This window comes from Aedes aegypti, unplaced genomic scaffold (assembly GCF_002204515.2).
Source record: "Aedes aegypti strain LVP_AGWG unplaced genomic scaffold, AaegL5.0 Primary Assembly AGWG_AaegL5_hic_scaff_253_PBJ_arrow, whole genome shotgun sequence".
NCBI lineage: Eukaryota > Metazoa > Arthropoda > Insecta > Diptera > Culicidae > Aedes > Aedes aegypti.
The window spans coordinates 1-24,589 of record NW_018735910.1 but is presented as its reverse complement, the minus strand read 5'-3'; the positions used below and the strand labels follow the sequence as shown (position 1 = coordinate 24,589).

The window sequence follows — 24,589 nt, the reverse complement described above, 5'->3', positions numbered from 1 at the left end:
TTTCTTGAAAATATGAAAAGGATGGAACTGGGTTGTTTACATCTATGTATGATAATCATTCAATATTGAACATCTTTTGGAACGAATGAAGTCATTCCAAGATCGGATGATTTTCATCCAGTGTGATTTGTAAACAAATGATTTTGACAAAGATGAAAATCATCCTGATCGTGTCTGAAAATATGCATGGGGCTCAGATGAGGCAAAAATCATTCAATTCAAGGCGGGCGATTTTGTTCAGTGAGGTATATGGTATATACCACGGCATAATCACGTGGTAGTAGTATCTTCGTCAAAGCAACCGAGCCGGTTATATACTTTGCCGACTAGACAACCGCCAGACATGAATGAATTTTTGGAAAAATCCCTTTTTTGGTGTGAATGGGTGGGGCCGTTTACGTCAAAACATAACGTTTTCAAACGGATTTGTTGTGGCGAGATGGACCAACCAATGGTCTTAGCCTGTCGAGTACGACAATCCAAAGAAAAAAAAAAAACGGATTTGTTTATCCAATCGACCAAAGACCTGTGAACCGGCATGCTTTTTTACTTGTGTGAGTGGACTATTTTCGCACATAAAATGTTGTAAACAAGACGATTTCGTGATTAAAGGCAAAACAAACCGCTAAACTTTTTTGTTGATTTTCCTTTGAATCGTGAGTAACTTTCGGTCGAAAAGTGTTCATAAGTTGTGTTCGACGATAGTTGTATTTGCTGTGCAGATAATTTCGTTGATAAGAAACTTGAAAGTGACCAAATAATCAACATCGATGACGTCGTCCTGCGGATGGTACATATTTCCAAAAGGCAAATATCTGTGTGGAACAGATCAGCATCCCGTACCGTGCCGTGTGTTTTTCGGCCCGATAGGTTCGAGAACCTGAACCCGAAGAATTTTTAATGGGATGCTGCGAGAGGTTATCGCTCGACGAAATGTATGTAAATCAAGCATAATTCTTCATTCCGACGTAACTGCAAAAATAAACAAATCGAGATTTGCTTTGCATGGGCTTGACAAACGCATTATCTACATATTGAGTCCAAAAAAGTAATCCTAAAACATTTTTTTTGATTTTTTGAAATAAATTGCAATTCTGCCCTATGTGCACTTTACTCAGTGTTTTTAATTTGGCTACATACACCCTACCATTGCAAAGCGACTCAACTGTCAACATTTTTCATGCTAGCACATACACCGTACATATGCTCATAGCAAAGCGACCTATATGCAGAATCAAAACATAAAATTTTTATCAGCAGATACGTCATACTGTTTTCGAATTACTAAACATGATGGAAATCGAGAGATTCGGATTTTCACAGCTGCAGTAAGCTGACGGGTCGGCAAACTGATGTGGAACATCATCAGTATTCGGTTTTAGACAAATTTCTCACCAATTTTTTCACAAGAACTGTTCTCCATTTACTTTTGTTACTCACGGCTCCGTCCGGTGCTCCTGTTAGTCGAGTTGAAATTGGAAACATTCAATATTCGTTGTAGTTGAACGTAGAAACTGACGAATAGAACAAACTTTATTATGTTTTATGGGAATTTGCAAACCGGTGTATGTGCAACTTCAAAACAATACTGGTGTATATGACGTGACGCATGTGAAAAATGAACTGTCAAACCGACGCATCAAGCAAGGTGTATGTATCAAGCAAGGTATGATATCGACGAATCATCATGGTGTATGTGAGCAGCACAAAGCAAAAGGGTTTATTCGATAATTTCACAAGTTTTTCCATCTAATTCAAAACAAATCGGAATTGTTTAATAGTGGTTAGAAACGGTGTTCTTTTTTTCAACTTATAGAAGACACAGCAATAGAAAAATGCAAAACATTTTAAACAGGATTTAAAATGCTGTACAATATATTGCATCGCATTTTTCTCGAATCCTTCCAAATGTTAGATACGCCGATTTGAAAAATTAGGCTTGAAATGGTTGATAACAGAAATCATCCAGGAACGGGACTCGGAGGAGCGTTTGCTTTCAGTTTCATTTTCTTTCCAAACTGGCACTGGCAGCTGAGCAGTTCGATTTGAGTTAGTTTAGTAGAAAGTACAGTCAGTGACAAAAGTTAGTAACCAAATGTTGTTTTCTCATACAAAATGCCCAGATTCAGCTGGGGGGATTTTTTCTGGAATAGGCTGAAGGCTGAACTACAAACAACCTGAAATTCTGTCTATTGTGTGGTTGGCGTGTTCTGCTTATTTGCATAACTTCTAAAAGTGAAAAACTTTGCCGAACAATCCGACAACTAACTACTTACCGTTTTCCAATTAAATCAAAAATATCTTAATTACTTACTTTAACCCATTTAAAAAAATAATAATGAAATTATTATAGACAAAATTTCAGGTTATTTGTAGTTTGTCATTCCGATTTCAGCCTATTACAGAGTTCCAGAAGCTGTGATACAGAGTCCCAAGCATGTTGTATGGGAAAACTCTAATTGGTTAATAACTTTTGTCACTGACTGTATATCCGCGCGGTCCTGCCGGAGTTGAAGTTGTTCCTTGAAGAGTGCTCGATAATCATAACATCATTATTATCTGTTGAATGGTTTAGTTCTCGCAAAAAACCTGAGCCTGAAACGATCTCAAAACAGTGTTGTTCGCGTTGGTTTGCGTGAGATATCCTCATCGAAAGTGCAATATTTAAAGCCCTCAACCAAACACCACCAAAGAAAGAATGTCGGCCAATATCGTACGTGCCGGAGTGGCACCTCTCGCTCGCTCTCATGGGGCACCTGCGATGATCGGCTTGCGTCTGCGTCTGGATAAACATCAACATCAGCGTCCAGCAGTAAGTGGATCCAGCACCACTACCACTGCAATCATCTCCGGAACGAGGCACTTTGGAACGACGACGATTTCACCATCCTGCGCGCCATCGCCACAGTCAACGCTTCCATCGTCCCTGAAGAATCGATCCTTTTCCGATACGAAGCGGTCTATCTGTTCTGTGTCCGGTGTCCTCAACGGTGTCAGCCTTCCGAAAGCCACAAAGGTAAGTGCGCTACATTTCTAAATCGGATCATAATTGGGCTTCTAGTTTTCTTATTCGATGGTGGTTTTAGTATGAGAAACACGTGCAAAATAGCTTCTGGCTTGACCCTTGTTGATTGATGCTAATTCACTGATAAGGAAATGTATCATATAGACCATATAGACTCGATGAGCTCGGTGACGAATAGTCCGAAACTCAGGTTAACTACATTGAATTGGAGAAATGGAATGGACGTGATTCTGCGAACAAAATCTATGCGTAATTGGATTCAAGAGTCCTTGAATTTTATCCTATAACAAAGCCATTTGGATTGGCTGAAGGTCATGCAGTGCGGTTCTTCAGCAGCGCAGGGGAAGCGCTCCAGTAGTGGAGGTACTTATAACATATTAAATAAAATGTAATTTAAATTTGATTGTTCGCGCACTTAAAACTATTGTGCACGACGACAAGCTCTTGCGAATATCGCATATTAATGTTCGATAAGAAAAAAGTAAGAGGTTGTTTCCGAGATACAACCGCCAAGTTGACGTTGGGTAACGTTAGCTTCTTCTATTTCCTGGCTTGATACCGTCACGAACTTATGCAATCCAATCTATTTTCATACTATTTGCTGCAATTCAATTCTGACCTCCATAATAGGTCATTGTCTGTTATTATTTGGTTGGTTCGGTTAACACTTCAACGCCGATAGAATCGGTCAATGGAAGAAGAAGCATGAGCGGTAACTCTCGCTTCCTAAACAAATATTCCGGTCGAACGTTAGGTCCACGCATGATCCACTAAGATTGGTTACTTTAGTGGGTTCCGAAGTCAGTTTGAGGTTGAGGTACTTCTCCATGAAGTACGCGTGCTCCATGTTCTCCTCTTTGTTCAAATCGATGTTAAAGTTGCCAGTCACGATGATTGGCATGATCTCCTTTTGATACTCGAAGAAGTTCTGTATCATGAAGAACTTTTTCTGCTTCGTCGTGGTATCCAGGGAAATGTAGAGGAAAATCTGCGATTCCAGAGCTCGGTCTTCATGGTCCTGCAGAAAGCGAGTGGCCTAACTGGTCGGTTTGTTTGAGGATACCAACCGCTGCGCGATCCACGCCAAGCGTGTCAGCATCATGCCAAAGGACATCCAGCTGGCTTGTCGTGTCCGTGGAGAACGTGCTAAAATTGAAATGCAGCACAATTTCAAACAAAACGGCCCTTTTCAGGGTCACAACAATGAATTCTACGTAAAAGAGTTACAACCAGAGACATTTTATCTATTACTATTGATTGATTAATTTATTTATTTATTTATCAATTTTAATTTTGGTTGATTAGTTTTCAACGGAGATAAATGGCAAACCAAGTTCGACCTAGGTTCCCGTCGCTCGGGTCCGGCGGCGGTAGCATTTTGCAGTCTTCTCTGCGTGCGTATTTCGATACGATCGACAATTTCTCACCAAATCATAACATCAACAAAGCTGTTACTGATGAGTGTTAGCTCTTTGAGCCTAATGTTGAACACGTTGATACTCTGATCGCTCTAGCATGCATTTACATGTAGGTAGCGACGACGACAACGGCATTATACAAAGTAAGTAATGTTTGTAAGGATGCTTCAAATAAATCCCCGAGCCCGCTTTCATCTTCTAAACTCGTACCAATTAGCTCATACGGTTGAAATAATTAAATTTTCATTAGATATCAGGGATTTCCTCAGGAAACTGCCTACATTTAGGCGTTTTAATTGCAATTCTTGAAATCAACTATTCATCATTTCTTTAAATAGGGAGCCGGACCCCATTCTTGGCACTTTTGATTCATTTCGGCAGTGGGGTTTTTTGAAAGCTAGAGTGCTTGTTTTTGGCCAAAATATGCGTCGTACTAATGCGCTTCTTATTGCAAAGTTTAAGATAATTCGGCCAAGAAAAACCCCCCATGCCAAAGAATCATGGAAGTGCCCAAGTGGTTCTGCACCATATTGCATTATTAAGAAATTAGCGAGCATATTAGGATTCAGGGAGCTCATATCCATTATGTAGAGTCATTTCAAAAAAATAACTATACTCGCATTGACAAGTGATCAATTTCACCCAGAAATGGGATTCCCCAATTTTTTAATTAAAGGATGAATTTTAGCACTAAAAACACATTTGTTAGAAAATTTTGGCACATGAGCCAAAGAGGCTGACCGTCGTACTTGTTTTCCTGCATTCAGTTGTTTGGCATTTTCAACATTTTTGAAAACAGTCAAGGAAAACCATGAAATGACCATTTTTACCCGAATTGACGGTACCACTTCAAAACTTCAAAACGTCAAAACCTTATAACAGCAAGAAAAATGAGCTTTTCTATGGAATATAAAACATGCCTCGATATTTACCAATTTTTCAATAGTTTAGTTATGGGAATCAATAGTTTTCATTATTGGAGTAGATTCGTAGAAAGATTTTCAATCGATTGGTGCAAGAATCTTGAAAATCTCTGCGGGCGTTAGTAAGTTATTAACAATCAAAATCTAACCACTTTTCGTGACGCGAGCGATTTTACGTTTTTCGAAGTTGTACCCCAGTATGTTGCCGTACGACGTTATCCAACGTCAAAAACTAGGAGCTTCGCAATCAGTCCTCCCATTCATAGTATTGACAACGGTTAAAGCTCTTAAATTACCCAAATCCTTAACGCATTGTACTCGTTCGATGGGCGTATCAAAAATTTCATACCCGAAGATTATCAGCTGTTTCTTCCATGAAAAAGTGATTACGGCGCACTTTGCTGGATTGACGAGTAGTCGGTTGAGATCGCACCATCCAGCGAAGACGCTTATCATTGCCCTATGGTTCAGAAAGAAGTTTTACGCAGAAAGATGTATTTTGAACTTTAGAATGAAACATTAGATGGAAACAGTCTTATACAAATTTGTGTGTATTATTATTGGTCCATATTTTCATTGAAATGGTATAACTAACATTCATAGATTTTTAGAAATTATTGTATACATCATTGTCGATCGGCCGTCAACGAAGCCGGTTTGATAACTTCCCACGAACTCGTTTACTACAGGTGACAGACGACGGAAGATGATCTGGGATAATACTTTGTAGGCCGCATTTAGAATGGTGATCGCTCGAAAGTTCTCACAATCTAACTTGTCGTCTTTCTTGTAGATGGGGCACATTACCCCTTCCTTCCATTCCTCCGGTAGCTGTTCTGTTTCTCAGATTGTGCCTATCAGCCGGTGCAGACAAATGGCCAGCCTCTCCGGACCCATCTTTATGAGTTCAGCTCCGATACCATCCTTACCAGCAGCTTTATTGTTCTTGAGCTTATGAAGGGCATCCTTAACCTCCCTCAAAGTGGGGGCTGGTTGGTTTCCATCGTCCGCAGTACTGACGAAGGCGTTTCCTTCGTTGTCCCTTCCTTCATTGCCTGTGTTCTCAGCGCCATTCAGATGTTCATCGAAGTGCTGCTTCCACCTTTCGATCACCTCACGCTCGTCCGTCAAGATGCTCCCATCCTTATCCCTGCGCATCTCGGGTCGCGGCACGAAGCCGTTGCGGGATGCGTTGAGCTTCTGATAGAACTTACGTGTTATTCGAGACCGGCACAGCTGTTCCATCTCCTCGCACTCCGTCTCCTCCAGTTGGAGTTTTTTCTCCCGAAAGAGGCGGGTCTGCTGTTGCCGTTTCCGTCTATAACGTTCCACGTTCTGTCGGGTCCCTTTCTGCAGTTTGACCGCCCGCGCTGCATTCTTCTCCTCCAGAATCTGCCTACATTCCTCGTCGACTCCGTCCCACGTACCCGACGTTGCTCTCAGCTTGATGGCTGCCTTCACTGTTCTTCAGCAGTCCTCAAGAGGGGCTTCATCCAGCTCACCCTCTTCCGGTAATGTAGCCTCGAGGGGCTGCGCGTATGCGGCCGTCGGTACCGTACATTGCTAACGACGGAGAGTTTTGGGCGCAGTTTAACCATCAGCAGATAGTGGTCAGAGTCGATGTTAGCGCCACGATAGGTCCTGACGTCGAGATTGTCGGAAAAGTGCCGTCCATCAATCAGAACGTGGTCGATTTGTAATTATGTCTGCTGCGGTGAACTCCAGGTGTATCGGTATGGAAGGCTGTGCACCTACTTCCAGGTGCTACGAATGGCCGTATTATTGGAGGCTGCGAAATCAATTAGTCGTAAGCCGTTTTCGTTCGTCAGCCGGTGGGCGCTGAACTTTACAATAGTCGGTCTGAATTCCTCCTCCTGGCCAACCTGAGCGTTTAGATCTCCTATGACGATTTTGACGTGGCTTGGGAAGCTGTCGTACTCACGTTCGAATTGCGCGTAAAAAGCGTCTTTATCATCATCAGTAATTCCGGAGTGATGTCTGTGCACGTTTATTATGCTGAAGTTGAAGAACCGGCTTTTGAGCCTCAACTTGCACATTCTCTCATTGATCGGCCACCACCCGATCATGCGCCTCTGCATATCACCCATCACTATAAAAGCTGTTCCCAGCTCGTGTGTGTTGCCGCAGCTCTGGTAGATGGTATGGTTACCTCTAAACGTTCGTACCATTGATTGCTTCCAACACAGTTCCTGCAACGCTACGATGCCGAATCCGCGGTCCTTCAGCACGTCGGCGAGTATGCATGTGCTCCCGATGAAGTTGAGAGATTTACAGTTCTACGTACCGAGCTTCCAATCGCTAGTCCCTTTACGTCGCTGTTGTCTTCGCCGATTGTCCCGGTTCGTATTCTCTCGTTGATTGTTCGTTGCTTGATTGTTTTTACGGCTGGCGTGCAGGGCCTGACACCAACCCCCTAGATTTCCGGAGGACCATTCCCCCTAAATGTTCGGGGGACCATAGTGCGCAGTTCAGCTTAGAGTCCTTCTGTGGCACTCGGACGTTGATCAGCCGCCCCTGACATGGGGAACAGATGCTGTTTTGAGCCGCTCCTAACATGAAATACAGACGCTCTAGGTTTGCAGAAGCAAAAGCAAACGCGAACACCCCCTCCCCCCTTCCCTGCCAGCATACTACCAAAGTTCCCACCGAGGTTGGTTACCTGATCTTCCCCAAGGTTCCTCCCTATCTCCTCGTGGTACTGGGCGGGGTACCACGAGGAGATAGAGATAGGAGTTGCTGGGCAAGAGACTAAGGACCACATCTAAAGGATCTATTTTATTCCTGCAGGTACGCGAAGTACCAATAATACGCATTGCCCAGCCATTTACCGTGCCATTTAACTGTTATTATTCCGAACAATTTCACCTAGTATCTCACTTTCCGACAGGGTCTTTAAAAATTTGAAATTTTATGGTTACAAAATTGAATATCCAAATATGTTCTACATGATATGATCATAGAACAAAATTAGAACATGCCAAAGTTGAGCATTTTGTATGGAACATCCAAACAAAACAGACATCCGCTGCTATTATTCAGAACAGCACTGTACCTATGTTCTCTTGAAATATGTCCTTTATGATGTTCTCTTATAAATATAAATTGACATTTATGTGTTCCACAAGGCTAAGAAAAGCCTAATGGAAGAATGAATAATTTTAAATTTATTTATAAATTGATCAAAATGTATTATTTTTCATCCAGAAATAGAAAAACATTATACGGTGAGTCTTTACGAGCTTTTGGCTGCTTACGAATCCATCAGAGATTACTGCAGGGATTGCACCGGAAATTGTCCGCGAGGTTTTCCCGGTAGTTTAATCAAGAATTTCTCGGCGTATTCATAGAATATTACAGGAAACTTCCGGGCTCCCTACAGAAATTCTGCCAATGATTTCTTTAAAAGTTCCAGATACTTCAGATACTAGTGATTTTTACAAGAATTACTATGGAAAATTCCAGAAATTCCTTTGAGGATTCGTCTAGCAATTCCTCCGGTGATTTCCTCAGGGAACCCTTCTAGGATTCATAAAAAAAATCATCAACTGAGGAATCTAGAGAATTTCATGATAATTTCTGTAAAAAATCGTTAATCTTGAATGTAATTGGGAAAATTTTATCAATACGGTAAGCAAGATGAGTAATCAAAAATTAAATGTCCGCAGAACTAGTGTAAGATTATTTGCCCCAGGAAATTTGTCAGCAGTAAAACGCCAATACCTCCAATAATCGTCATAGAGATTCCTTCCAGGGAAAATTCTTCCTAAATTCTCTCCAGGGATGCTCTCAGTATTTTTTCGGCAGATTTATCCAGATGTTACCCCTGAAGCAATTTCGGAGATTCCACCAGGAACTCTTCTGACAAATCTTTTCCGGGATTTTAGAACTTCATTTATAGACAGGTACTTCCAAGAAACGCTACTAGAATTCCGCCGGAAGTTTCTACGTCGATTTTTTAATACCTTTGTCATTTCCACAGGGATTACTTCAAAAATTCCTACACCGATTCCCCCAGAAATTAAACCAAAAAATCTATTATAAACATAAAAAAAACATTAAACGCTCATTCGGGGTTTCCACCAAGAAATGCTGCAGAAACTATTACAGTACAGCCTGCGATTAATCCTACAAAATCATGCTAAATATTCTTCAGAGTTTCATTTGGTATTTATTTCTAATAATTATTCCAGCATTGCATCGAGAGAATCCTCAAAGACCTTCAAAATCCTTCAAAAATCCTTTATGCAGAGTTTTCTCCTGAAGCAGTTCATCATATATTTCTCCAGTACTTTCTTAGAGACTTAGAGATTCTTTCTTAGAGATGCCTGAAAGGAGCTGTGAAGGAATTAACTTTTGAATTATTTCTTTAGATTTCATAGAGATTTTCCTGGTCACAATTCGAAAAAAAAGTTTTAACACGGATATAAATATAAAGAAGTGTTTTTAATAACTTTTATGGAAGTCCATGGAAAAAAATCTTAATAAATTTCTGAAATAATCCTTTATGAAATTCCAGGAAACCTTTAACAAGCATTCTCGATAACTTTCTGTTAGAATAATTGGAAACACTCTAAAGAAATCCCTGGCGTAGTCTAGACTTATTCCTGGAGATATCCTTAGAAAAATTTGAACGAAATTCCTGATAAAGCTACTGGATGAATTCGTGAAGATATTTATGAAGGATTTTCTCGATAAATTTCTAGAAGAATGTCTGCCTAAACTCTTGAAGAATTTCTCAACAATAGTTTTGGAGAAGAACGCATAAAAATTCAGTATATGAATTCTCAAAGACATATTTTAAGTAATATCCACAAGAAAGTTTTGGTCAGGTACCTGAATTAATTTTTAATTAGATTCCTGGATAAAATCATAAAAATACCTGTTTTGAAGTCACCGCAGAACTGATCGAGTTCTGTAAGGAAAAAAGCAGAACTTCAGGAATATTATTTGAAATAATCTGCTTGATAATCTATTGACATTTTGTGAGATTACTTGGAGATACTCATAGAAGAATTCTTCGGGGAGGAAACCTAGGCGTAATTCATAGCGGAATCCGAAATTCTCTAATAGTTCTTAGAGAATCATCTCCATGTAGGAGTAGGGTGATCAAAGTAATTTGGACAGACCGTTACGCGTATATAATTTGGCCATTTACGGCAAAATCAAATAGAGGTGGCCAAATTATATACGCGTAACGCTCTGTCCAAAATACATAAAACACCCTATCTAGGGGAAATAATAAAAAAGTTCATTGAGAAGTATTGAAGGAATAGCTGGAAAAATATGTTAAGAATTTCAAAAGGAATTTTTGAGAAATCTTTGTGGAATTCCTTGAAACAATTCTCCAAGCAAGTTCTTTGGCAATAGCTACATTTATTTCTGGGAAGAAGAAATAGCCAAAATTCAGTAAAACTTTCTTCCACTAAAAAAAACATGGTGGGTGATCGTTAAGTTAATAGTTTTAATTAGTTATGATCAGGAATGTGTCCAAAATTGTCGTTTATGCCTAAAATTTGTGAAATTCTATCTGTGGTAGTTCACTAGCCGAGAACACATTTGTTCATATGAATTATCGTGATGCTACCATATTGCGTGCACGCTCCTAATTTCGCTCACTGCCATTTTATCCATATCTGTTGATACATTTTGGACTATATGTTATGTAACCATGTCTAAATGAAGTAGATTTTTTCAAAATACTAGCCTACAAAAATTTCTTTCGCTAAACATTTTTAAAATGTCAGTGAGCGAAATTAGAAGCGCGCAAAATATGGGTACTATACGGTATCAACTTGAATAAACGCTCAAGAATGTTATCTGACAGGTATATCTCAGTAAAGTAAAAGCATTTGTCCAGGTTATTCATACAACCTATAACATAAACTATATATCATGAAAATTGTCGGATATGTATCTTCTTGTACAAATCATACTTGTTTCGGTTCAAATTAACCAATTCAGTGGTCTGAAATTTATCTGGAAAACGACAGGAAAGTCAAGGAAAGTCATGGAATTTTATTTTCAAAATCGAGTCGACAACCTGAATTCGTTTTCAATTGATTTCGAAGCAGAAGTAAAACATCGCATCGGTCAATGATCGGCAATGTTTCGCAAGGTGTAACAAGCTCGATAAATAGCATCAGCGAAGAAAAGCCCTAAAGAGAGAAAGCGATAATAAAACCATTTCTCGCTCATCCACCATAGGGGGTCGGTGTTTTAATTTACTAGCATGATAAACAATCCCCGAACATCCTATTGCCTTCCAGTTTTGGAACTTGTTTAGATGGGTTTTATCATGCACTGTAATCCCCCTGATATAATCAGAGATGTAGCAGTAGACGATAAGCAGACTCTCATGATGTGTTGCGGATCATGATTGTTACAGAGAGCGATAAGTGAGAGATACTCTCCATTTTCTCAGAATTCAACCACTGCTCTCCCAGTGATAATAGTTTGGATGTTTCTTAATTAATTTGCTCAGAAACAATGAGCTACGGCTACCTTACGGCTCTTAGAACGCAATCATGAATAATGCACGAATAATGTATAATATAGCAAATTTAACTACAGTAATACCTCGATATAACGTAACTCGATTTTTATTTTTGTTACGTTATATCGAGGTTACGTTATATCGAAGCAAAATATTTTGTTTTCCAAATTCCGTTCAACATGTATTGTTTCATGAGAAAATGGGTCTTAAATTTATATAATAGGGTCCTAAAGCCCTGTCTCAATTTTATTACCAAACGCTTAAGTTTAGGGCAGAAACACATGTTTACTCTATTTTTAAATGATTTTCGTTGGTTTAAGTACAAAAAACATTTTTTTTATGATTTTTGAGATTTTGTCACACCCTTTGGTGTAAACTCGAATTTTGGGTATATTTTGTTTTCCGTGTCCCTTACGAAATGTCAGATAGGAACAACCCCAGTGATAAAACTATATGCCCTGTGGCATTTTTGTCGAAAAAGTGAATGTCAAACAAGATCACAAGTGTCAAGGTTGATATTTGGAACCATTTTTAAAATTGAAGTTAAAAAATGATATAGCCGTTATTTGAGCGGGAAAACTTGCTAAAGTAGTTGCAAGAACATGCTCTTTCGTATTATTGAATAAGAACGAGAATTCATTAAAAATTTTAGGACTCAATTGACCTAGAAGTTGTTTTCAGTCTTTCTTACACATTTTTTTATACCATAATACGTCAAAAAGTGTTAAAATTGATTACATTTTTAGCAATACAAACTTTTCATAAGTTCGTAACGGTCTCAAACCAGGAAATAAAAGAAGCTAAAAGCTAACGTTATCCAACGTCAACTTGGCGGTCGTATCTCGGAAACAACCTCTAAATTTTTCGATATTTTTCCATGTTTATTTTTGTATATTTTTCTTCTCATTTTCATTTTTCTATTTTTACGTCTCTATTGCAGTAATCCTTAGAGACATGTATTCAGGAAAAATCATTGGAGACATCTTTGAAAACTTGGAGAAATTCTAAAAGAATTGATTTTTTTACAGTATGGCCAATAAAAAAAAAGCGAAAATTGATTGAACGTGAATATAGCATCCACAAGCGTTGTTTTCATTGTTTTTGATAGTGAATGTAATTTCTGATTATTATATTCTGATAGTATATTCTGACACATCTTCGCTATCCAGGACAATTTTTGTCATATTTTTCTTAGTGTCCTAAATAATGTAGTAAAGCAAAGAAGTTCAAAGGTTTTGTCCGCCCAAAGCTAGAAACAGCGTCTGATTGTCGTATACTCTGGTGATAAACTTTCCACCTTCAAAAATCAAACTTTATTGTTCAAAATTTTAGTTTGTTTGGTATCAGAGGATGGAGGAGTTCTTAGAGAACGTGTTTTTCATGATCACAATAAAATATTTTGCCAGGGACATAGTTTTGAGGGCATTTGCGTCTTGTAGGTTTGATATGCCTTTATTTTTGTTAAGGTTGAATAAAAAATAAATTCGGAGGCCTATAACAGATTTTTGAGGATGAAATTTGTTCCCTCGGTTAGAGACAACTTATATCAATACTAGCTCATAGGATTTGAGCAAAACGGAGCCGCTTATCACACTTATATGAAGGTTCAATATAAGCTCTCCAAAATGAGCCGTTTTTTCGAAAATATTTTTAAGTCTCCAATCACCCAGGTATGTACCAATTTTATCATTTTATATGGGCGTATGCTGGAGACAAGGCCTGTGAAGAATCTCACGCCATCGTTGATGTTTTAGAAGCTTTCATCACACAGATATTGAACTCGACGTCCGCATGATAAAATTTGAAGGTATGCTTCCAATTCCTCTCTGGTAAGGTGAAAGTAACAGATAAAAATCAAGTCCAAAACGAAAAACTGAGTCTAAATAGATTAAAAAATACAAGTAATGAATAATATTTATGTTTCATTCACATTTTCTATGTAAAAACTACCATATAACATGATATGACGATTTTCGCATTTTTTTATGGGCCATACTGTATTATAGAAGCTTTCAACCTTAGGTGGGTTCACCTGTGCAATTCCTAAAGAACACTGTGGAGCACGTTTTTGTCTCCAGCATCAAAATACCTCTATTTACTTAATTAAGGGTTGCTGAATCCATTGCCGTTTACATAATTATCATAGCACGTCTAGTTTTTGAGTTATTAGGTGTTGAAAATGCAAAAAAATGACTATTTCAGCCAACTTGCATGCAAGTTTGCCAGCTTGTAAAGAAAATTTATTTGCTTAATTTGCCACAGAATTCAAACTTTATGTGTATAACAATACTTATCATCAAAGTTCATAATACTTTTCATGCGGAAAAGTTATTTTTTGATGGTTTAGAAAAGTATAGTATTTTGCCATATAAGAGTAACGAAGCATTTTGTATGGAGACTGCAAGCATGTTGAAAAAATCGGTTTAATCTAAATTTAATCGTGAAATTTCAACCAAAATATATCTAAAACGAAAGTTTACGTCCTCTTTTACATGCTTGGTGGATAAGATCACAAAAAAGTTTGATAAAATACATTTCAAATTTTAAGTAAACATCAACGAAACCAATGTTTTATACAACTTTGACGACCTGTAGCTAAAAATTGTAACGTGCTGGAAAATTTCTGAAAACAGTATCAGATTCAGCAACCCCAAATCTACTAAAGACACATAATTTGATTCTTGAGATACGCAAAAATGTCATTTTTGTTGCGCTGTGGAATTTAATAAGTAAGATCTTTCAAAGATTCTTAAAAAAGTCTATGAACAATTCTAGCAGGCAATTACGGAACTTCGAGAATTTTGTTCCATTTTGTTTGTTTAAGCTCATGGTAAAACTCTTAAAACAAATCCTTTTGTAATTCTTCGAAATTTTTTATTCAGAATTCATGAAGAAATCACTAGAAAACTCCTTTAAAAACTAAAACTATCATTGAGGGATTTTCTATGGAAAAGTATTTGTGGTTGGATTATCGGCAGTATTCTAGGAGAGTTCTATGGGAATCTGAGGAACTTGTTCAGTTTTTGAACGAATCCCTGAATATATTTTTGTAATGAAAAGAAAAAAAACACAAGCAAATTTATAGACGATAACATCAAGATTAATCCTAGAATCTGGAATTCTTTGGAAACAGTTTTTGGACATATTCTGTAGAAATTTATAAAGAAATATTTGAAGTTGAAGGAATAATTTAGACGGATATTCGTTAAGACAATATTGATCAAATGTTCCTAGAATCTCTTGGACGAATCTCTGAAATCGATTTGAAAAAAAAAATCTGGTTTCATTTGAGAAGAAAATCTCGAAGGTTTTAAATCGTGAATACCTTCCTGATATTAATTAGTGGAATTTCTGAGAGATGCCTGTTGGAATTGTTTTAAGGAAATGTTATAAGTTTTACACATGAATATTAGAAGAGTTTAAGATGAGTCCGCGAAGAAATTATCGGAGGAGTCTCTGGAGGCATCCTCCGAATGATTCTTCAACTAGAATCCATAGAAAAAATCCAGGAGAAATAACGAATTCTTGGAGAAATCATTTGAAGAATATCCGTAAGAATTTCTAAAGCAATAACTAAATTTACAAATTTGAGTTTGATCTTGTTTTTTTTGAAAGCTAGGGTAAATTATGTATTTTGGACAGGCTAAGGATATGTCTGGAAACGGCGATCGATTAACTGCCTTAGATACTAATATTTTATTACGTTATGATACTTATATGCTTCATGTCTCATTGTAATTTGAGTTTCTGGGGAGAAAAAGCTTACAAACTGTAGCATTAGCTGCCAAAATAGCGCTTTTTAGCGGCCTGTCTGTTATACATTTCGGACATCAAATATACATTTTGGACACCCTCATGTGAATATAATATAGACAGGGGCGTTATCTCAATATCTTTTCAATGGTTTCTTAAAAATACAGTCATATCATAATGTTTTAAGAGTTTACATGTGACTTACGCATTTGTTCGCTTATTGGATGTGTACAATAGTGATAATCAATAATTTCATTTAATGCAAGCAAATATCATCAGATCCACGAAATACGCCTGCAAGTATGCATGCATGCAACATTCCAGTGCGTTTCATCAGATGACCAAATTATATCAACTGAACAAAAACCGTAATCTAATTTGGACACCACCTGATTTATGCCTTATATACTCATGTTAAGATTTTAGATGAACTTAGCTTCAATTTTAGATATATTTTATCATATTGCCACCTTTAAACTTTTTATGAATGCCAATTCTGAGCGCTATTCTTGCGTTTAATGTATGTTCTTGAAATGTACATCCTCTTGCATTCGTAGATTTCACAGATGTTCTGTTGATACAATTTACAATTTTGATATTTTTGAAGCCAAATTGTAATTGTTATGAAAATGGCCATCATTAATAAGTAGCATAGTGTATTAGTAATGCAATACATGATTTTCCGTACATAAATTGCTCATCATCTCGTTGTAAATAAGTATAGAACGACCAGCCTGTACAAATTATATGCATGTCCAAATTATATACGTTACCCTAAGTCTAAATCAATAATAATTAAAGTTTTCATGAAAAATGAAGTGATTAGCAATCTTGGTTCCAGTGGCAGCGTAAATGTAACAAAACAAAAATAAAGAAGAATGATGCATACAAATGTACAGCAGTGACAAAATGTTTGTTTTAACATTGAGTGAGTGAGCTATAACACTCGATATCGATTTATGACTGTATTCAGTTATAGTAAACCCTTGCATTGCTTTGATACGGTATTTGTTGTAGTTTGAATCTTGAAGAATATTTATTGTAGTTCATAAATCATGTTTTTAATGAAAATAGGAAAAATAACTGGGAGTAAAAAAAGTTACGTTATGTCGAGGTAAAAATTACGTTATAACGAGTTACGTTATAACGAGTTATGTTATAAACAGGTTACGTTATATCGAGGTTACGTTGTATCGAGGTATTACTGTATGTGTAGTCGACTATATCTTCAAGTTATCTTTAAATTCACCTAAAATTTACAGTGTCTTCAATGAAAAAGCTTAGAGTCACTCTTTTCAATGGGCCGCGAGACATTTGGGACGCGCCTCTGAAATGGTTAAGAAACACTCCAAAATAATTATGTTCTCCATTTTATTCCCAGAAATAACGTCCATTATCATTGATATTCAATATTTAGCTACAATATCCCAAAGTTTCTACAGCAAAATATTATTCAAATTCAAGACTACAACTTTCAAGGAAAACTCTGGTAAAAACATGTTTTCGCTATATGCAGTACAAAACAAATAGCTTTTGATTCAGTTTTCTGTACATTTATTATATTTATTCAATCCTTTGACGCATACCCGCATAACAACAGTGATAGACGAAGATCATTGCTTGGCTACTAGTTTAATACAGTAGTATTCCGTGTTATTGTAAAATAATAAACATCATAACATTGAAGCCCTTTCGCCTTGGTATGCTGATAACAAGTAAACTGCATAATGAGCCTTCGTTTCTACCCTTTCAACTGTACAAAAACTAGTTATGGTAACTAGTATTCTAGTTGATTGTACCTCAAACCTCATACTAGAAAAACTTATCGCGTATTATTTTTGGAACCTATCTCATTGCCACCGCCAACGAATGCTCATGGCACCCCAACGAAGCAGCATTCCACGTCCATCGTTGATATTTTCTAGACCAACGTGGCGTTAGTAGAAAATAAAAAATATTTAATGGAAAGTGATCAATGAAGACGACGCACAGTGGCGCATGGCCGGACAAAACCTCAAAAATTCATGTTCTCAAAATCACTCGTCAATATTTTTATAGACTTCTTTACTATTGAGCGACAATTTCTCAAAATTTGATATTGATCTGTTCTGTTTTCGATTTTTGGCAGCATCGTTAGTGTGGGAAAGTCAGCTAAGTTGGACTGCTCGAAAATCATCAACTATGATTCACCTAGCAAACTTCAAACAGCTGTATCTCAACGAAATCATAACCGATTGAGGCTCAATAGGTTCCATTTGAAAGCGTAGTTATAAGCCTTAGTTTTGGCTATAATTATATTAATTTTAACATATCAAGTTGTTATTTGTAGCAAAAAAAGTTTCAAATAATCTTTCTCCAAAAATTTTCTTAAATTTTCAAAACTTCGTACGTTTTATGTGAAGTGTTTCGGAAAAATGAGTCACTCACTATGAAGCAGCTAATCATCCATACTTTCAAAACGTGCAATAGTTTTTCTTGCCCTCTTTGCCCCTAGAGGTGAAAATTCCATTTTCATTTTATATTATAATTTATCGATTTCATCATTCAAATCTATATTATCTGTCATAATTCGTTTGAAACTTTAGTGGAATTACTAAAAGGAAGTTAAATTTGTATCTCTAGTTTGGGTTTATCCACAAATTTCTGCATTACATCAATAAAAATTGTTTGTAATAGCCTTTTTATACGATTAGATGAAAAAACTTTATTTGGACCAATTTCACAAGAAAATCGGATTTTCAATTTGACTGTTATTTCCAACGGGATGATATCAGGTATGCAAGATAATTATTAGATTACCATTATCAAGCATTTTGAGACGTATTTGAGGTTTTTGTCCGACCTTTGTATGAAGGACCGCCACTGTGCGACGGGCCTGTGTCCTGCTATCAGTATCACGCGAATGCAAACAAATACATCGGCAGACGGGGGCTTCCAGATCGCCGATAGTAACCATACTAGGTTCGACCCCACATCGCTGGAGCACGTTTAATCTGCTACGAACTACTGACGAGAAAGGTTCAGTTTGAAAAACGTCGTTCTAAAATCAAGTGACTAGTTAGAGTGATCGACCCTTATTAGAAAGTTAAGCCCCATCAAGATGCCACTATGTAATCATAAAAATGTAATTGCCCTTATCTGAATTCGCCGTGACAAATCGACTAACTTTTGTGATCGTGATCTTTTTCTCTCCCGCAGATGTCCGGCAATGCCAAGCTGCTGCACGAGAACCTCTGGGAGTCGGACCCGGAGCTGATGGACCTGATCCGGAAGGAGAAGAAACGCCAGGTGCACGGACTGGAGATGATCGCCAGTGAGAACTTCACCTCCCTCTCGGTGCTGCAGTGCCTGGGATCGTGCCTGCACAACAAGTACTCCGAGGGATTGCCCGGACAGAGGTGAGTTTTTAATGAATGAATGGTTGAAATTCAATTTCGGTTCCCGAATAGAATAATTCATTTATGACTGTGCCTTATAAATAATTGAAGAAGTGATTTATGACGTTATGGAAGTACCAGGTACACAAATTGCTTCACAGTTGCAAGGATTCAAAGGAATAAATAGACTGTTTTGCAGTTTTTGCAATCGCTTCGACGATGCCGATTCGATCATTTTTTGTACCCTTAAATTGATCGTGGAATCTTTGAGGACCATACACTTCACCGCCCTCAGGTAGACGTAGACTTCGCTTATTACTACATCAATTGTCCAGCATTTCCAGCTTTCTGAATCCATGTACAGGATATTATTACCTTTTGTATCTTTAGTTACCAAACGTTTTCACATATAGCTTTGTCTATTGATTCGAAGAAACTTCGGTAGTTCTTTTATGTGACTTATTTATTTTGGTTCTACATCAATTAACTTGATAAAACCTCGCCTACAATATTTCGACAATTCACTCGGCCTCTCTCCACCTCGACTGCGACTCACAATCCCCAGGTCCTGGTGCAGCTGGTCAATGCACCTAGCTCTCTGCGCGCCACGTCTTCTTGTTCCGTCCGTATTCAAAGCGAACATCATCTTGACAGGGCTGTTGTCCGGCATTCTTGCAACATGCCCTGCTCAGCGTATCCTTTCAGCTTTAGCCATCTTCAGGATACTGGGTTCGCCGTTAGAGTTGGTCGAGCTCGTGGTTCATTTTTCGCCGCCACACACCGCTCTCCTTAGCCCTCGGCGTTTCGAAAACCCCAAGAGCTTGCAAGTCTTCCTCGAGCATAGTCCACGTCTAATGGCCCGTAGAGGAGTATCGGTCTTATGAGCGTTTTGAACGTCGTACATTTGATGCGGGGGGTGAATCTTGACCGCAGTTTCTTCTGGAGCCCATAGTAAACACTCGTCCACCACCTCGAAGGTATCCCCGACTATCGTGACACTGCTTCCTAGGCGGGCCCTGTCGCGCTCAGTTACGCCTACCAGCATGTTCTTTGTTTTCGTCGCATTCACCACCAGCCCAACTTTGTTGCCTTTCAGGCGGAATGAACAAATCTGCCACCGTTTCATATTTTCTCCCAATAATATCCATCTAATCCGCGAAGCAAACAAATTGGCCCGATCTCGTGAAAATCGTACCTCGACTGTTAAGTCCGGCTCTCCGCATGACACCTTCAAGCGCTATGTTGAACAGCCCGGCACGAAAGTCCATCGCCCTGTCGTACGTCCCCACCGAGACTCGAACGAACTAGAGTGTTCGCCCGAGATCTTCACGCAGTTTTGCACACCGTCCATCGTTGTTTTAATCAATCTCGAGAGCTTCCCGGGAAAGCTGTTGTCGTTCATGATTTTCCATAGCTCTACACGGTCAATACTATTGTATGCCGCTTTGAAATCGATGAACAGGTAGCGTGTAGGGACCTGGTACTCACGGTATTTCGGGGTGGGGCACGGAAAAGATCTGGTCGTAGGTGATAGACGAAGAAAGGTAATCTGGGATACCACTTTGTAGGCGGCGTTTAAATAGTGATTGCACTATAGTTTTCATACCTCAGTTGGTCGCCTTTTTTGTTCCGTCTCCCAGAATCTGACTATCAGCCGATGCAGACAAGCGGCCAACCTGCCCGGCCCCATCTTGATGAGTTCGGCTCCGATACCACCCTGGTAACATTTGTAGCTGAATAACAGCTTATTCAGCTGAAATGAGGCTATAAATGCAGCATTTTAGCTGAATAAGCTGCCTATCCAGCTACCAATGTTACTTGGGCATCCTTAACTTTCCCCCATCGTGGGAGCTGGTTGGTTTCCACTGTCCGCTGTGCTGACGTAGCCATCGTCTTTGCTGTCCTGACCTTCTGTGCTTGTGTTCTCTGCGCCATACAGGTGTTCATCGTAGTGCTACATCACCTTTTAATCAATCTCGCGTCCGTCCGTCAAGATGCTCCCATCATTATTCGGTACATTTCAGCTCGCAGCACAAAGCCTTTGCGGGATGTGTTGAGTTGTTCAGAACTTCTTGAGAACGATACAGCACTCCATCTCTTGGCATTCCACTTCTTCCAGGCGGAACTTTTTGTTCCCGGACTAAGCGGGTTTTGCTGTTTCCGCTTCAAACGTTTTTGCCGCGTACCATGCTGCAGCATTGCATTCCGCGCTGCATTCTTCTCCGCCAAAGCCTCCTGGCACTCCTCGTCAAACCAACCGTTTCTTGAACTCCGTTCAACATATCCGACAATACTACGTCATTAATGACTAATTTGACTGTCCTTCAGCAGTCCTCAAGAGAAGTCCCATCGAGTTCGCCCTCATCCCGGCAACGCTGCCTCAAGATGCTGCGCGTACGCATTGGTGACTGTAGTGAATCATTAGAACTGGCAACACAGTTATTGCCAGTCTGTTACCTTTAGAGAAGAGAATAAAAAGTTACCTCCTCGTGTAAAGCGTGTATTTCATTCAGCTCCATTACCATTTTGGCGACGAATGGAGAAAAACGGATTAAATTCGTCGAGGAAGATTGTAACACACATGGAATATTCGTCGGTACGTTGATTAATTCGAAATTCAGACCGAGATACAGGGATTCACAAGGAAAAAATTCCGGAAAAAAAGCGTATGTGTCTTGTGGTCAAAACCATAACCTATAACGCAGCATCGTAGGTGAAGTGGAATTGCAGAATCGAAAAACACGCTTGGAGAAAAGGATCGCAAAACAAAAACGGAAAAAGTGTCTCGCCCTAGTTGCGTAAAAGGAAAATGGAAAACAGTAAATCAACATTGTTGCCTTTCGATACCTCCAACACGGTATCAATCGGAACGCGCTGGAAAAAATGGAAACGTTCGCTCGAGTTGTTCCTTGAAGTAAATTGTGTGGCTCTAGCATCCAGGAAAAAGTCTTACCTATTGCATTTTGGCGGATCACAAATCCAGGATATCTTTTTCGATACACCTGGTCACGATGCTCAACCTCCAGCAGATTCGGACGTTTACAAAGAGGCTATCAAATTGCTGGATGCACATTGCGCACCTTTTTCCAATATCCCGTACGATCGTTATGTGTTTCGGCAAATGAAACAATCGGAAGACGAGTCCGTCGAGAAATTTGTCGGTCGTCTACGGGAGCAAGGACGTTTGTGTGATTATGGGGCTGTACTCGACATGCGTGTTGCAAAGCAGGTCTTCGATAACAGCGTATCAGATGAGTTGCGAGAGGTTATCATCAAAAAGAAGTTGATCAGCGTTGAGGATATCGTACAAGAAGCACGCATCCTTGAAACAGTGCATCGCAATAAAGAAGAGATGAAGAAGAACACAGTACCAGTGGATCAAAGCAATTTGAACCTAGTACAAAAAGGAGCGAACAAGGAAAGATGTTTTCGGTGTGGAAATATCGGACACTTTGCGAGTGATAAGCGTTGCCCAGCGAAGAACAAAGTGTGTGATAGTTGCAAGCTGGTTGGACACTTTCGTAAAATGTGCAAAACCAAGCTGGATGGCCGAAAAATGAAGAACAAAAGAGGGAAGAAAGTGTGGCAAGTTCAAGATTCAAGCGATGAAGGTGGTGTTCGAGCGCGTAGCGATTCCAGCAGCGATGATAGTGACGACGATGTGCAGCAAATTTATGCAACGGGAACCAAACATGATCTGGTGACATGCTATACAGGTGGCGTGAAGCTAGATTGGATTATCGATACCGGAGCTCATGTGAACGTGATCAGCCGCAAAACTTGGCGATACTTGAAAGAAAGCGGGTGTAAATACAAGGAACTGCAAAAATCCAGAAAATTCCTCAGCGTATACGGCGACGGCAAACTGAAAGTTCATAAAATATTCAGTACGGATATTGCAACACGTTCAACGACAGTGTTCCACGAGGTGTATGTGGTCGACAACGAAACTGGCGCTAATTTGCTGAGCAAGAACACATCGTTGGAATTGGGAATTCTGGAGATTCGCGGGGAGCTGTTCTGTGTGCCTGGCAAGGAAGAGCTGAAAGTAGGAAAGGTAAAAAACTTGCAGGTAAAAATCAACATCAACAAAGACGTAGTTCCAGTCCAGCAACCCTGTCGGCGTCTGCCGATTCCTTAGCAAGGCGTCGTCGAAGAAAAATTGGAGGACCTGTTGAGACAAGATATCATCGAACCGGCTCCAGTGAAGATTACCTGGGCATCTCCTTTGGTAGTCACCCCGAAAGATAGAGGTAGAAGCGTACGCCTGTGCGTTGACATGCGTATGGCCAACAAAGCAATAATACCCGAACGCCACCCGTTACCTACGTTCGATGAAATAATGCCTCATCTAGACGGCTGTAAGTATTTTTCAAAAATCGACCTCGTAAAAGCTTTCCATCAAATCGAGCTAGACCCCGCTTCTCGCGAAATAACTACCTTTGTAACTCCGACCGCATATTACCGCTACAAAAGACTGATGTTCGGTATGAATTGCTCCGCAGAAATATTCCAACGAGAAATCGAGCGAATTTTAAAGGGAATAAAAGGCGTTCGAGTATTCATTGACGACATCCTCGTGTATGCAAGAACGAAAGCAGAGCACGACGCTAGAGTTCAACTAGTTTTAAAGCGACTTGAAGAATATGGACTGACGATTAATCTAAAAAAATGCGAGTTTGGAAAGAAATCGGTAGATTTCATGGGGCATACCCTGTCGGAGCAAGGCATACTACCGATGAATGACAAGATCAGCGCTGTACAATCCTTCCGGCCTCCACAAAACGCTGCCGAGATGCGTAGTTTCCTTGGGTTAGTAAACTACGTAGGTAAATTTATTCCAAACCTCTCGGAAATGTCAGCCACTCTACGACAAATGGCAGTAAAGGATGCCAAATTCCAATGGACGAATGAACGGCTACGAAGCTTCAAGAAAATCAAGTCTGCTCTGGCCAATCCGAAGCATCTCGGGTACTATAGCCCACGAAACCGTACGCTGCTTATCACTGACGCTAGTGACAATGGAGTGGGTGCTGTGTTGGTGCAGGTCATTCACAACGAAACCCGCGTAATCAGCTATGCAAGCAAGAGTCTCAGCAAAACGGAACGGAAGTATTCAACGCTCGACAAAGAAGCATTGGCGATCGCTTGGGCAGCCGAGCGATTCCAGATGTATCTAACGAGTTTGGAATTCACGGTAGTAACGGATCATAAGCCGTTAGTTAACATCTTTAACGAAAAGTCATCACCTAATAAGCGGCAAGAAAGATGGGTCTTGAGGATGCAATGTTTTCGATATCGAGTGATACATGTTCCAGGAAAAACGAATATTGCCGACCCACTATCCCGGCTACCAGATAATTTGAAGAGTAAAACTTTCGACAAAGGAGCTGAAGCAGCACTTTGCGCTATCGCCGAAGTCAGCAAGCCGACAGCAGTGACGATGGACGAGATCATTCAGTGCTCTGAAGAGGACTCGGAGATACAAAAAGTAAAGAAGGCACTACACGATGATCAATGGCAATGCGTTTTGAAGAGGTATGCAGCGTTCAAGAATGAGTTATGCTTTGAGAACGGTG

At 39.4% G+C, this 24,589-nt stretch overlaps 1 protein-coding gene across 3 annotated transcripts; it reads left to right on the top strand.

Moving 5' to 3' along the window:
* The first annotated feature begins 582 nt into the window (after positions 1-582).
* Positions 583-19,171, top strand: LOC110681031 (serine hydroxymethyltransferase, mitochondrial-like). 3 transcript variants are annotated; one of them, XM_021856797.1, is made up of 3 exons: positions 583-935; positions 2,576-3,016; positions 18,832-19,171. In XM_021856797.1, exons 2-3 carry the CDS (start codon positions 2,699-2,701, stop codon positions 19,033-19,035), a joined length of 522 nt encoding a protein of 173 aa, XP_021712489.1. In that variant the 5' UTR covers positions 583-935; positions 2,576-2,698; the 3' UTR covers positions 19,036-19,171. The 3 variants fall into 3 exon arrangements, with proteins under 3 accessions (XP_021712489.1, XP_021712490.1, XP_021712492.1); XM_021856798.1 differs by lacking the exon at positions 583-935 and adding an exon at positions 1,949-2,049; XM_021856800.1 differs by lacking the exon at positions 583-935 and adding an exon at positions 1,972-2,083.
* Positions 19,172-24,589: the final 5,418 nt, after the last annotated feature.